The 16,263-nt window shown below is 40.4% G+C and overlaps 1 protein-coding gene across 6 annotated transcripts in view; it reads left to right on the forward strand.

Moving 5' to 3' along the window:
- The window catches only part of LOC124149581 (kazrin-like), a 171,160-nt gene that overhangs the window by 89,351 nt on the left and 65,546 nt on the right, over window positions 1–16,263 (forward strand). The window contains exon 1 of one of the 6 annotated variants that reach the window (XM_046521261.2): window positions 11,946–12,348. The exons of the other annotated variants lie outside the window; for them this stretch is intronic. Within the exon in view, the coding sequence (XP_046377217.1) occupies window positions 12,225–12,348 (124 nt within the window). The 5' untranslated portion in view covers window positions 11,946–12,224. Of the gene's footprint in view, window positions 1–11,945; window positions 12,349–16,263 lie in introns of those variants that run through there. 6 annotated transcript variants of the gene reach the window in all.

Here is a 16,263-nt window from a genome sequence, read left to right on the forward strand (position 1 = left end):
GGCTGGTAACTTTTTAGCCGGGCTGCATGAAATTTTCCCCCACCTGCCGACTTAATTTTAAGTCTACTGACATATTCAGTTTTATCGTCATGGCTAAAAGTAAATGTTTGTATTATTTCAACTAAATCAAGATGCGATTTGTCTCTTATTTTTTTGCGATTTTTCAATATTCATGTCTGAATGCGGCAGGTAGCTTTGAAGATGGGCAGGCAACATTTATGGGTCACCTATTTGACTGTCTAGTTGGGTTTTATGATTATTTCAGACAGTGATCTTGATAGTGATTGTTGTCTATCAGCACCACTACTGTGGTTTTGCCGGAGGGGTGCCATGAACAGCCTGTAGCACCATGGACACCTCACCTCCCACGCCCGTGAAGATCCGGGGTAGAATAGGTCTTCAGCAACCCATGCTAACAGTAAAAGGCTACTGCTTGTTTTGAGAGGCGACTAACGGGATTGGGCGATCAGGCTCGCTGATTTGGTTGATGCATGTCATCGTATCCCAATTGCACTAATCGATGCTCATGATGTCAATCACTGGATTGTCTGGTCCAGACTCGATTATTTACAGACCGTAGCAACATCAAACTTCACACACTCACTCACCCTGACTGTTTTACAAATTGTCCTGATTGCTTCCTATAAAGTACAGCGAAGCCGTAGAAATATTGACATAGTAAAGAAGTGCTTGTCTTCCTTGAACTGCCTGATTTGCCTGTTGACATAGTAGATTACAGTGCATGCTGGGTGTTTGCTCTGTAATATGTCCACCGCGGACTGTTTGCGCACACAGTGGCAGCGTGTTCAGCACATGCTCCTCAAAGCAGGGCAAGGGTAAATGCTGGGGGAAGTCAAACAACCACTGCTCCTAAAGTAGGCATTGTTCTAAGGGATTACCCTGTACACATGTCAAACTATTTCCTGGACTATATCCCAGCAGCAGTAGTTAACTTGTACTTTTAACACTCGACGACCATTTCATATTCTCTGGAGCCAGGGATTTTTGAAAGTGAAAAAAAAAATAAAAATCAAGAAAAAAATGAAAATATGTCAGCAGGTCTTATAACTACAGCCATACTGTTCCCAGGACATGCTGTCTCAAATAAATAAATGTTAAAAGTATAATTTGTCAGCAGGTTTTATTACTGCAACAAAATTGTTCGCATATGGGTTCCTGGGAATCTGTTTACTTTTGTGGGTTCCTGGGAATCTGTTTTAACACAGAATCCTCCCGTGGTTGCAATGATCAGAGGTGATGTGGCTGAATACACCACAGGACCCAATACCTCCATTTACCAACCCGTGAAGATCCTGGGTAGAATAGGTCTTCAGCAACCCATGCTTGCTGTAAAAGGCAAAACTATGCTTGTCATAGGAGGCGACTAGCAGGATCGGGTGGTCAGGCTCACTGACTTGGTTGATGCATGTCATCATATCCCATTGGCGTGGATTGATGCTCATGAAATCAATCCCTGGGTTGTCTGGTCCTGACTTGATTATTTACAGACCGTTGTCATATGGCTGGAATATTGCTGAGTGCAGAGTTACAAATAAACACAACACCTATTTCCACATATAGCCTTACTGACTATCTGTCTTGAAGACTCGGCTTAAAACATTAACCACATGCTTGTTTTCTTTTAAGAATGCTGCATCCTGCAAATGGTCCGTCATTCCGAACATTCCATCCAATATTTGAATCAAACTTCAAAGTAAATTTGAAACCCCCATTTGTATCAAATGTAAATCTGAGGTTACTGTGAGGACAATTAGTTAATTACCCTTACTGCCCCAATCAAGTGAGCTAATTACCCGTGTTATTTCAGCCAAGCACCTGTTAGACTCCTGTGGGTCTTCCAAGTGTTGGCCTACATTGGACACACAGCAATGTACTCCATGTGATAGCGAGAGATTTTATCAAGCTTAATCCATTGATGAAGTTTGTGCCTGGATGACTTCAGATAGCACCTGTGGTTAGCACTTCCCTGCTACAATTCCCCTTCAGTGTATAAAGTAGACTACCTTTGTGTTGGAATCTTCAGAAGGGAGATTATTTTAGACTCCTCGTTTTGCCTTTCGGACTGCCTTGACTATGGCCTATATTTGCCGTAATTATGTTGTCATATGAGCCAGCCTCTTCTCCGTTCTCCGTCCTCGATAATCCAGTGTATTAGATCCCTAGTTTGTTGCTAAAAGAAGCATTTAATTTCACTCACTCACTCACTCACTCACTCACTCACTCACTCACTCACTCACTCACTCACTCACTCACTCACTCACTCACTCCATGTATATCCGGGGTTAGAAAAGGTCTTCAGTTACCCATGCTCGCCGTAAGAGGCAACTTTGCTTGTAAGAGGCGACTAACGGGATTGGCTGAACACACCACAGGACCTAGCACGACCATATCCCAACCTGTGAAGATCCGGTGTAGAATTGGTCTACGGCAACGTGAGCTTGCCGTAAAATTCAAGACTATGCTTGTCGTAAGAGGCGCCTAGCAGGATCGCTGACTTGGTTGATGCATGTCATCGTATCTCAATTGCATAGATCGATGCTCATGATGTCAATCACTCGATTGTTTGGTCCAAACTTGATTATTTACAGACCACCGTCAATTAGCTGGAATATTGCTGAAGGCTGCATTAAGACTCACTCACTCACTCACTCACCTGAGTGTTATCAATGGTGCATGTTCTGGACGAGAACACAGATGATGTAGATTTTTGAAATTATAATCCAGTTTGTTTCATCCCAAAAAAGGTAATTCTGATGTTGTAGCCATGGTAATCTCTTTGAGATCCTAAGCAATTGCTTGAAATGTCATTTTCATGGTTGGGATCCATTGTTTAATATGGGAGAACTTAACCGATTTTTGTTAATTCAGATGCAAATGTTAGCATAGGAAACATGGATGAGTGGATGCAAGTCGTTGTCACACGCAGCTGTTAAACCTCAGGCTTCTCGATTTGGACATAAAAATGACAAAGATTGATTGTGTACCCTGACTGGTAAGACAGAGATGCCGTGTCTCCCAGAGAGGTTCAAACAGCAAAAAGTGGAGGCCAAACACACCATGTTTGATGAAGAGAACTCTCCTGGACTGGGAGGAAGTTTTGTGTTTGCCATGGGTTTGTGTACACCTGTTGGACCCGGGTAATCCCGCGCTGTAGCAGGTCACATGACCACATTTGGCCTTGAGTGGCATCGAACTCTCTTTTCATATTAGGTTAAGGACAGACAATTTGAATTTACAAGCAATTTGAATGCATTTGGAGCACTCCTGTCAAATAATTTGGAATTTGGTGAAAACGTTGACCCTATTTGACCGATGATAAGTGTGTAATTGAAATAAAAAGATGGCCGCTCAAAGTTATTTGGTGAAGAGGAGCTAGATTTCTTCAATCATTGGATTCACAACAAACCTTTTTTTTTTCTTTATGGACGTTATAAGTTAGGCAACTTGATGAAGATCAGGTGTTGTTAAGTAACATTATAATAATTACATCAGGACTTGGGAAGTAGGATAGTTTGCATGTGTGATAAGCATTTCTTAAAATTCTATTTTTTTCTTTGAAATTTATATGAATAATGCACTTTTCTTTTCCTTTAAAGAAAAGTAAATTTTTCCACAATGCGCATATTTTGCTTCAGATCAGATTTGGGGTTCATAAAATATACATTTTCATTCTGTAATACAAAGATTATCATGATTATTCATGAAAATAAGAATTATTTCCTTTCATGATTCATGTTTAATGTGAGATGTTTGCATATTTTTCATGGGAAATATGTGTCTGTTATTTCCTTGCCTGGAGGAAACAATATACTTTCTTGCTGTGATATATCAGTTTTATAGCCCAGGTATATATAGGGAGTCTGAGACAAGACACTTTGTCCAAATATTCACGTATCCTTCAGGTGGGTTGAGATTTTTTTTTCAATGTTCAAGATTAGTTACAGTGAAGCCTAATTCTATTACCATAGGAAACCATGGTAGTCTACAATCCCCATGGTATACCCGGCTAAACCGTGATCATCTAATTTCATCACATGGTATACCATGGCAGTCTACAATCTCCATTGTATACCGTGCTAAGCTGTGGCAGCAAAATTCTTTCACTGTGGTTTACCATGGTAGTCTTCATGGTATACCATGTGGTCATATAACTTTTTGCATAGCATACCATGAAGTCAGTACATCCCCATGGTATACCATGCTAAACTGTGATAGCCTAGTTTTCTTTGTATTATGTATACAAAGTGACATTATTACTAAAAGCAGCATAAAAAACCCTACTCACTCACTCAGTCACTCACTCACTCACTCACTCACCCACCCACCCACCCACCCACCCAACTCACTCACTCACTCACTCACCCACCCACCCACCCAACCAACCAACCCACCCACCCACCCACCCACTCACTCACTCACTCACTCACTCACTCACTCACCCACCCACCCACCCACCCACCCACTCACTCACTCACTCACTCACTCACTCACTTGTGAGACCACCTGGTTACAGTAGCACTGACTCTGCTCCATAAATTCTTATGCCGTGTAATCTTAACCGATTATTTGACAAGAAGCATTGTGAAGCCGTGAGCCAGTAAGGAGGGCAGTAACCTGTGTTATCTGATAGTATTGAAAGCTTCTAGCCTCTTGACCACTGTAATTGCAGGTCTGTGGACCCAGCTTTGCCTTGTCTCTGGCCACAATCACCCATGTCCTTCTATTCAACCTGGCATGTTTTCTGCTCACTGAACAGCAGATGAGATAAGACTTGATGTGTCAAAAGATTTGTTCAGTTGAGACTCTCCACAGTTCGGGGATGACCCTTTGATTACTGAGGATCTTAAGGATTCTGGTGTCCTGCTTTCTGTGAAAGGACATTGACTAGTTTGGGAAACTTTGCTGAAGAAAATCATTAGATTATATGGTTCAGTTGTGACCTGTTGGATTGGAACAACGGGTTCTAGTATCCTGCTTTCTGTGAAAGGACACTGACTAGTTTGGGAAACTTTGCTGAAAAAAATCATCAGATTATATGGTTCAGTTGTGACCTGTTGGATTGGAACAACGGGTTCTGGTGTCCTGCTTAGTGCATAGTGCATCCTTCTTTTTGGTGGCACGTGGTCCTGTGGACAGTGCACAGGTCACAGATCAGGTGAAGTTAAGCACTGCCAGTTGTGGAGAGTCACTGGATGGGAACTACGGATTCTTGTGTCCATCATAGTGCATAGTGCATGCTACTTACTGGTGGCACATGGTCCCGTGAACAGCCCACTGACAGATCAGGTGAAGTTGAATGTGGAGTCCCTGGATGGGAACTACGGATTCTCGTGTCCATCGTAGTGCATAGTGCATGCTACTTACTGGTGGCACATGGTCCCTTCAACAGCCCACTGACAGATCAGGTGAAGTTGAATGTGGAGTCCCTGGATGGGAACTACGGATTCTCGTGTCCATCGTAGTGCATAGTGCATGCTACTTCCTGGTGGCACATGGTCCCTTCAACAGCGCACACACAAGTGACAGATCAGGTGAAATTAAACATGGAGTTCCAGGATGGGAACCATGGGTTCTTGTATCCTCATGTTTTGCTTCAGAAAGTGAGCTTAGTGTTTTTTTCTTGCGTTCCCTTTCAAGACCACAGTGAACACTGACTAGTTGGCATACATTGCTGGAGGAAGGCATCTTATTTTTGTTCAAAGATCATTTGTGACCAGTTGATTAATGGAACTATGAACACATTGAACTGTTTTGCTTGAGAAAGTGATCTTAGTACTTTTTTTTTTTCGTTGTCACCATTTGAAGGAAGGAAGTTTCAGTTGGATGTGGTTCTAGAATTAGTGACGTCCAGCTGCTACTGCCCAGAAGTGACAGGAGCCTGATTAAAGATTGTAGTGTTTTGTTGTCTTGAAGTGGACGCAGATTCTAAGGTTTACAGATTCCAAGATTTGCAGATTCTGAGGTTTGCAGACTGTAAGGTTTGTAGATTCCAAGGTTTACATATTCCAAGTTTCAGAGATTCCAAGATTTGCAGATCCTAAGGTTCGCAGATTCCAATGTTCACAAATTCCAAAGGTTACAGTTTCCACGTTTCAGAGATTCCAAGGTTCTCAGATTCCAAGATCTGCAGATTCTCAGGTTTGCAGATTCCAATTTTTACAGGTTCCAAGGTAGCACTTGCTGCAGTGGCTTATGATGCTTTGTCAGATCATTGTCAGAATCAGTTTGGCCCAGTCATATAACGTGCCACAATTGGATGTGCAGAGTTGCCCCCCTTGGATGTACCAGAAACCTATGGCCATGTTACAAGTCCTGGTCTGCGCAAATTATTTTTCTAAGTTTGTCAGCAGCATACCTGTGCTTGTTGATTTCACAAAACTGAGATCACTTCGGACTTTCCACCCACATCAAGCTGACATGCCATGGTATAACTGGAGTACTGTTAAAAGTCACGTGAAACCAAATTCACCCAATCAGAATCTGTCAGATTAACATAATCCTGTTCATAAAAGAAAGGACCGGTGAAGATACGCGATAGAATAGGTCTTCAAAAACCCATGCTTGCAGTAAGAGGCACCTGTGCTTGTCGTAAGAGGCGACTAACAGGTTCAGGTGGTAAGGCTTGCAGACTTGTTTGATACATGTCATTGTATCCCAATTGTGTGGATCAATGATCATGATGTCAATCACTGGATTGTCCAATCAAAACTTGAATATTTAGTGACTGCCGTCATATAGCTGAATTATTTTTGAGTGTGGCGTTAAACAACAGACAAACAAACAAACAAAACACAACAGAAAGGCTCTGTTTACCATGTTTACCATGTTTACCCTGATGAGGGGGCTGTAAGGTCAAGGTCATAGGTTACACTTGATTTGACGGGTGAAATCAATCACCTTCAGTCGGTGACTGCCAACACTGCATGGACAGGTAACTAACGTGTAATCAGGTATTACATAATTATCTCCCTTGTTAACAGGTTGGAGGCGAGAGTACAAATTTCTCACTTGAGATTAGATAGCGTAACGTGAAGTGTGGTGACACATTTGACATGGCAGAGACCAGGGATGTGAAGTGGGCCTCTAACCACAGCTTGTAGAGGGGACAAGTTTGCAGGTGTGAACACTGACAGGGCAGTAATCACAAGGGGAGGAGGCTGCTCACATGAAATGAAACGATGAACGAGGGGGAATCAAGGAAGAGTTTTAACTATGACTTTTCTTTAATATGGCCGGGTAAGGTACCAGGGATTTATTCATGATTCAAACAAAGTTTATGTGCCCATGGCCGTGAAATTGGGATTATTTTGTGTATTTTGTCTTTGTATGTTTCCATTGCATTCAATAAGCACAGAGCAACGTCCTCTTGTGAACCTGTTATCAGTGATATACAAAAAATACTGATGGCTTTTCATTAGTTGTGACTACAATAGCATCAGTAGGGGGTCGTATTTCAATGTGGGAATTGCTGCAGACTTTGAGCCAAATATTAGCCTCTGAGTAGGTTAAGATAAATATTTAGATATATTTGAAGTGTCCTACTTGTCGTCCAAGTCTTCTTTCCCATCTAATTTGGGTGGAAGACACTTTCTGAGCATTAAAGGTATTCAGAAATAAAGTGCACATACAATAATTTTGTTTTAGTAAAGGGAAAAGAGACTTGACTGATCATCCATGTGATTGTTTGCTGGTACAGTGAACTACGGTGATAACGAACACACTTATAACGAACTGACAGATATAACGAACTTACTTTTTAGTCCCAACTATTTGCTGTAGTTATGCTGTATATATGCTTATAACGAACTACGGTTATAACAAACTAAAAATAGCTGTCCCTTTGAGTTCGTTATAACCGTAGTTTACTGTTCTTTATCCTCTCATCTGCGGCCTGAGTCTGGTAATATTTCTTCCAGTAAAGGGAGATCGCCTGATTCTTGGCCATACAGTAACACTAAGATTGACTGAAAGTAGTGCAGAGGTATACACAGTTCGTTGACAGTAGACAGCTAGTAGACTTATAAGATTTTTGGCAGTGGGCTAGCGAACATTACTTATACATGAAACTACAGTCAAACACTGTTATGTCAAACTTTTCATCAAATAGTTGTCTTGAAGTAAAAGCTTAGTCGCTGCATATTCCTTCTTTATTCATCATTTTCGGTTTTCAGTCGAGCCGCAGATAACTCAAAGTATTTACACAGGTCCCTTCAACTGCGACACAACAGTGTTTGACTGTACTGACAGAATGTTGGTCTAAATATTTGTAGATATACCAGCGGTAGAAACTAACATTTGTTATAGTCCACTAGTCCTGCTGATGATAACACACGGCAAACCCCTTTAAAATTGCAAATTTCTACTGGTCCTTATGATACCTTAACTATTGGGCAGTTTGGCAAGGACTACAGAACTAGTGCCAATTTGTGACACTGATATACATAGTTCACCTGCTGTTCTGTTCCGTACATTGTTCAATCTCATTAAAATCAGACCTTAGTTCTCGCTACCGCTAAACAAAGATCTGAAGACATCCCATTCGGGGTCACGTCAGAACGACCTTTCATCAGACCAATCAGTGCGTTGCTCAGTACCAGATTATGAATGTGACAGTCGGAATGTGATTTCTAATCATGCAATCTCGAAAACTTTAACATGGGGTATTCCGAACGATAGTTACAGGTTTGACGACTGAATCCTTACAATCTAGACCATCTATTAGCCATTCCAGAATGTTTTTTTGTTCATGTTTCAAATTTGTAATCGAGAATTTGTCAAAATATGTTTCGAAGCGTAGTCGCCAATTTGAAATTTGTGCCGTAAAGCACGAGAAAGCTGCCTTCTGATTGGTCATTCCATTGGTCGGTCAAAGTTCGTGCAATGTCAGTCTGATGTGACCCGTAATGGGATGTCCTCAGATCTTTGTTTAGCGGTAACGAGAACTAAGATCCGATTTTAATGAGATAGTACCATGTTTTAAACACTATGCTCACTGTATGGTGTCCTTTGTCCATCCTCAAAACATTTCAAATCAATGTTTCGGATCGTGTTGAACCGAGGATATTAACTGACACAGAAAATGAGTTTCTACTTCCCTAACGTTTCAGCCTTCCTTCTGTCCCACCCAACCAGTTTACAATCAGTAGAGGTAAACGCCAATCTTTTGTAGATCTCCAACAATATGGACAGTGTAGCTGTACAATTGTACCCACAGCATTCAGGCTTCAAGTCTTTGAATAAACATTTGAACAGTCGCGGTCACGCCTCACCGACTCCAAGCTTTCTTTGTAACTGATTCACCTCATGGCATTGTTAATAGGGCTTTATATGCATGATTGCTTATGAAGTTCTTTGTGTTGTGTCTAATTTCACTGATTTCCGTGTCGCAACAGGTAGACGACGTGGGTCGATATCTGAGTGTGCTTGACTGATATTAACACAAAACGGATTAAAGCTTCAGTGAGGGGAATTGGGAGAAAGTTTGTGGGAGGGACAGCTTGCTGTATTTGACATCGCTTCTTTATAAGCTTGTTAGGGGAATGTAGGCCTGGCAGTTCAAGTATAAGACTCCAAAGAATTCAATGAACACCTGATTCTTTCATATTACTACAGTTAATCTGTCATATTTCAGTACTTAATCTGTGATTTCTTTTTTGTAGTGTATATGTAATGGCTTCTTGCTGTGTTTAGGTCACCAGTGAACCTTCAGTACTTTACTATAGGTTGAACAACAAGAAAAGCTAGACTCATTTAGTACACATCACAACATAATCAGACATTTTGAAGAATAGAAGAGAAATCTGAAATGTTGTATAATTTATTTTGTTTTATTTTTCCCCACCTGACATCCAAGGTTAGCCAGATGGTCATGTTGAAGACCCTGGTTGAATTCATTCATTCACTCACTCATTCACTCACTCACTCACTCACTCACCCAGCCTCCCACTGCTGGAGTTTCTAGGAGGAACGTTCACTCACTCATTCACTCACTCACCCACTCACTCACCCAGCCTCCCACTGCTGGAGTTTCTAGGAGGAACGTTCACTCACTAACCCACCATTAACTCAGAGGAAAGACTGTGATTACTGCAGCCTAGACTCTCCTATTATTGAGAAACCCTACACAGATATACATGCTATATGGCCTCTGTGCTATGTTATTGTTCAGCTTGATGTGCAATTTAAATATTCATTGATCTCAGCACCCAGCTGACATGCCCAATATACAAGATCTATTGACTTCCATAACTTTAGTGTACTGCGTTAATGTCATGTTTGGATTGTGAACTTTTGCAAGAGGTCAGATGTTTCGTGGAAGCAGTCCTGCTACTATCCCTGCTGACTTGCATTAGGTCTTGTAGACGAGTTCAACATTGTGCATAATACTTAATTCCAAAAGCAGCGATGTCATCGTATATCGTGATGTCAATGTTTACATTTAAAAAATTGATAGTCGATGCTGTATCGATGCAAATTTAGTAATGTTGATGCTAAATTAATAACTCTCTGCCACAGAAACATGTATATTTAACGTTACCATGGTGAAGATGGACAACAAGAAAGCCGAAAATTCAATTTTGAACATTTAATAGATCAGCCTATTTTAAGCAGTAAGTTGATTATTTGCAAATGAGAATTTTTTATCTTTACACATACAGAATAACTAATTTGTTATTAATTGATTTATGTATATGATACTTCTGATATGTTGGGGGGCGGTCGGGTAGCCTCGTGGTTAAAGCGTTAGCTCGTCACAAGGGAAACCCGGGTTTGATTCCCGACATGGGTACAATGTGTGAAGCCCATTTCTGGTGTCCCCTGCCATGATGTTGCTGGAATATTGCTAAAAGCAGCGTAAAATCAAACTCACTCACTCACTCACTCTGATATGTTGATGCAATACTTACATTACTTACAATGAATGACACCTATCCAGAGTGAGTGAGTGAGTATGGTTTTACACAGCTTTTAGCAATATTCCAGCAATATCACGGTGGGGGACACCAGAAATGGGCTTCGCACATTGTACCCATGTCGGGAATCGAACCTGGGCCTTCGGTGTGACGAGGCAACGCTTTAACCACTAGGCTACCCCACCACCTTCTCTATCCAGAAGAATGCTAGGAGCCTTTTCTTCAAGGGAAGAAAGAAATCTGCTGATTTAGTGCATCTGCTTGTGATAAGACAATGATGGTTAACAAGGACTACAATACCTGTACAGTGAAACCTTTTTGGTCAGACTAGTCTGGACCCTGTTAATCCGGAAACCCCTTCTTTCAGACAGGTACTGACAGACACATCTACATACAACCACAACCAAGATTTGAGTATTTGGAAATTAGTTGATCTGGACAATTTCACATGGAACGCTGTAACCGTCCACATTAACAGGAATTCATTGTATATGATTTCAACGTGATTCCCATGATGTAGCCTCAATGTTTGTGCTCCATCTTTAAAAAACTATCATCCATAAAATACATTTGTCGGAACATGCTAAGAACTCAATAGTTGGATCATTTTATTTATTTTTTTAAAAATTCAATGAAAATTTTTCAATTGAATACATTCAACTCTCATTTGCTTAATTGACATGGCAGTTTGAGTGAGACACGGTGATCTTCTCCACTGCTTTGTAATGGGATCCTAGGGGCCTCTTTACAGGGTAATTCATGATATCAGCTTGTGTTGACAGCCACTGTCTGCTACTGTACCTCTTTGTCTAATAGCGACCCGAAAATCAATAGTAACGCGTACGATTCCCACCCCTTCTACAAAACTGTTTGTACCAGTCTTAGGTGAATGTTTTCCGTCTGTCTTTTGTGTGTACATGCCGCCAGCCTGCAACTGACCTCTGACCTCCACCAATCGTGTCACTCTATATGAACCCACAGACCAATCAGCATGCAGTATGTTAATGAGCTAAGGTGTACTGTCAATGGCAAGCTGATAGCCAGGTGGTTTAGACGGACAACTTTGATGTGTAGTTCGGGACGTGTCCTCTGTGTCTCCAATGTCGTATAACCCACAGTGGACGTTACGTATCATAACGACCCACCGCTGACCGCAAGCGGTGTCCAGCAGAGTGACACTGCCATGCGATGCAAGCTGAGTAGATAATACCAGGGACAGTCACATGTTATCTGTGTTAAATCTAATGTGGATAATGGTCGAGTGATCTAAGTGATACTGCAGTGTGTGCGATGGAGAAGGGACTTTGCAGTGGCCCCTTGATATACAACAGCATGGAGGGCAACCAGGAAACTGTGGTCTTCCATCACAGGCTCAGTGACGCATGTGATAGACAAAACAAAGTAGCCATCTCAGGTAGGATTATCACCTGTGTTTCTTTGATGTTGCTTGATTGCAGGTAAAATGAGGTGATTGGTAGTACTTCCGTTAACCTACCTGTTTGCTGAGCCCTGAGGGGCAGGCTGGGGTGATATACACAGTTATACACCATATTGAATACATTTTGATATTTATAAAAAAATTGTTACAAAATACGTAATGCACAAGGTAGTTCTTTGTTTATCTGGTATTGAAACTTGAAAACAAATTTGCTCTTGGGTTGGCCTTTGTAATCTTGGCTCAATTTTAAGGTTGACATTTTATTTTGCATCCGGCATTGATAAATTTAGTAAGAATAAAATAAAAAGTAACAACTATTGAAACATAAAAAAATAATTTTTTAATATAAAAAAATCAAGTATATGCATTTGAACAAATTGGGTGATCACTACATTTGTTATTAACTTAAAGGGTTTTATAGAGACAATAACCTGACAATAATCCATGCAGTAAAAGAAAGGGTAGGACTTTCTGTTTTGTAAGACACTGTTTCATGCTGGCCATGTCTGTTGGTGCTGTAGTAGGTTTGGGTTGTGCATCGGTGAGCCTTCTAAGTGATGTCTGTAATTGTCAGGTGTCCTGTTCCACGTAATACCTCAAGAAGTTGTGTTTGGCCATATTTGGTTGTGAGTGATAAAATCGTGTTACTTTCCTGAGAACTTTAGCCTTGATTATGATGTTTACCTGCTGACAAGGCTGTCTGGGAAATCTACATGCATGAATCAGAGTGTGTATTTTTTGTGAAATTAGTTTTTCATTATGGTATATTGGTAGTAATATTTTTATTACCTGAACTTGCTGCATATCAGTGTTTGTGAAAAATATATAACGTGGTAGAATTAATCTGGCATGTGTGCAGACTTTCTCAATTTGATTCTCGTCTTGAGCTTGCTTGCACGGTGATATTTTCCAATCTAGAAATAAAATATATATCAAGTATTGCATAACACTCCCGTCATCAATACATTGTGCCAAATATGGATGTGGATTTTACCTCCTTGGATCAATGCAGCGGAGATTGACGAGGTGCAGTCAAAGGTATTTTGGATGTTGGAAAATATGAGAACCGTTCTTGTAGCCCCATGAGATGGTGACAGAGACGACATTCAGTGTTTTCTCACAGACCTTCACTTGTAGCAGGTTGAGTGTTGCAGCCATGCATATGTGCAGGTCTGTTGCGAAAATCTGTTGTAGTGGATGTCTCTTGTCGTCGAAGTATGTTGTACGTGTTGTCGCGGATCTGATCTGAAGTAAACTGTTCCACATACCAAATATTCATTTTATATGGTATTGGATTGATCGGTATTTGAATTGCGTTTAAAGATTTTCAAGGACGGATTTTTATTGGTATTTATGATAATCATGTCTGGCATAGACTCAGCAGCTGCCGTTTGTGCAGATCTGGAGGTGGTAAGCTGGTTTATGATCAGTGAAAGGCTGTTTGCTGTGTCTGTCCCAGTCTGGTCCTCTTTTTTCTGCCCCTTACCCTTTGCATGGACAATCCTCCACTTTAGTGTACATTTGGTAGAAATGTGTGAAGTCTGGGGAAAAGAAATGCCAATTGATTTTTGATGAATGCAAGTTTTGTATTGCTGCTTTTGATGATATCAACCCATTAAAGCTATCATGTTCTCGCAAATGGAATCCCTCTTTGCGATTTACTTCACACAGGGTTGGTTTGCGTAGGACGGCGGTTACCCAAAGGCTGTGATAATTTCCTCAGTCTCTTTAATCATACATTTCATCATTTCAATTTAATATGAATGGTTGATTTCTGAGAATATTCATTTTGTGGAATGATTTTTCAAAATGTTTTATTTTACAGTGGGTACAGTAGTTGTTTTGAGAGTTTGGAAATGAAATTCATTGGTTCACTTCTTGTGTTCCCTGATGTCATGTTGCTGGAATAATGCTTATACACTCACTCACTCACTCACTCACTCACTCACTCACTCACTCACTCACTCACTCACTCACTCACTCACTCACTCACTCTTGTTTCTGAGCATCACTCACTATCACTCACATTCACATATCATATCGTCACATTTCAATCACCCTCACTCTCAGACATGGGGCGGTGGGGTAGCCTCGTGGTTAAAGAGTTCACTCGTCATGCTGAAGACCCGGGTTCTATTCCTGACATGGGTACAATGTGTGAAGCCCATTTGTGGTGTCCCCTGCCGTGCTATTGCTTGAATATTGCTAAAAGTGGTGGAAAACAATACTCACTCACTCACACATTCACTTGTTCTCAGTTACACACAAACCCTCACTGTCTTTCTCACTCATTCACACTTTCACTTGCACTCTCACATACTTTATATACTCCTTTACAATTTCAATATCTCTCACTCACAATTTAAATAGTTTTCACTCTCACAATTTCAATAACTCTCACTCACTCACTCACAATTTCACTCACTCACCCACTCACTCACTCACTCACAATTTCAATTACTCTCACTCACTCAATAAGGAGCAGAGGGAGTCAGTGCCTTAAGAGACCACGGCATATTTACACACCCTCGGTGTCAGTCGTGACAAATTATGTTCTTTATTTACCGTCAGCATAGTCTATCAGATACCCACCTTGATGAGATTGACTTAAGACGGGGTAAATACCCTGCCATTGGCGACGGATCACCTCTATCACTGTCACTTGATTGCGAGTCATCTATTTCCCATTTCAGGCTAACAAATGCCACGTCTCGCATCGTGTTCGTAATCAAGGCTAGATTGATATCTGTTTCATGATATTATAGTATTGATTTTTCATATAAGTGTTTTGTAATTGTGTTATCAAGATTGATGTATTTTCAATGGTACAGTATTCTTAAACATGTTTTTGTCAAACATGATTATCATATTCAATAGAGTATAGATGTTTCCATTATACATTTTCGTATATTAATTCCATCCGACAAGTTATGAACTGATATAGTGTATAAGTATTCTGAAAAAAATAGTTAATTTGACAGATATTAAATTTTATTGGAGATTATTACCTTTTTTGCCTCATTTTTTAGCAGGTTATAATATGAATTTTGACACATTCCTATTGAGTCATGAATACGAATATTCGACAATGTGTTTTAATGATAAAGTTGTTTGTCATCATTGGAAAAATGCCAATTATAACTGATCATGATTTTTCAATTAATTTGGAATAAAGTATTCAGAAATTTGTCAAAAAAATAACCCCAAAAGGATTAAAGAAACATATTAGTTTATTGTCTATTGTAGGTGCATGAAAATAAGTGTGTTAAACTACACAAGTAATATTTTCCCTTATTTGTGGCAGAAAATAGATAACATATAATGGATTTATGTCACATGATAATTTTGGTCTGGAAGCCTTTCAAGCACTTGATGGTGACCTTTAAATTGACATTATAGTGTCTGCTTAAAAATACCAATACTTTTCAGTGAAGCCACCGGATGCAGTGTAAAGCAGTATGGTAGAGCTTTAAACCTAGTTAACCCTAAAGGGAAATTGCACTAAACTATACCAGACTGTGATAGATTATATTTTTGAAAAAAGACAGTGGTGTGTGACAAGGGTGTAGTGTTGGGCCTAGGGTATTTATTTTATCAGCTTGATTGATGGTTGGGTCCTATCTTTCTTTGCAGATGATATCAGAAAGGTTTTGTAGCCAGGAAAACTTTATTGCTGAATGGAAGTGATTGTTTTGTCTGGGAACTAGACGGCTTTGTCATGTACTTTGATAGATATACACTCAGCCATTGTAGCAACCTGGGTCATAAGTGAAGGCTGTGTAAGGACACCTAGCAGGGGTGGGTGCAGGGGCAAGGGGGTGGTTGGGATGGGAGGTCGGGGGGAGGGTTTAGAGGAGGCTTTGCTAGCCTATACAAATACTGTTTCTGTCA

This window comes from Haliotis rufescens, unplaced genomic scaffold (genome assembly GCF_023055435.1).
Source record: "Haliotis rufescens isolate VD_foot unplaced genomic scaffold, xgHalRufe1.0.p SCAF_58, whole genome shotgun sequence".
Lineage (NCBI taxonomy): Eukaryota > Metazoa > Mollusca > Gastropoda > Lepetellida > Haliotidae > Haliotis > Haliotis rufescens.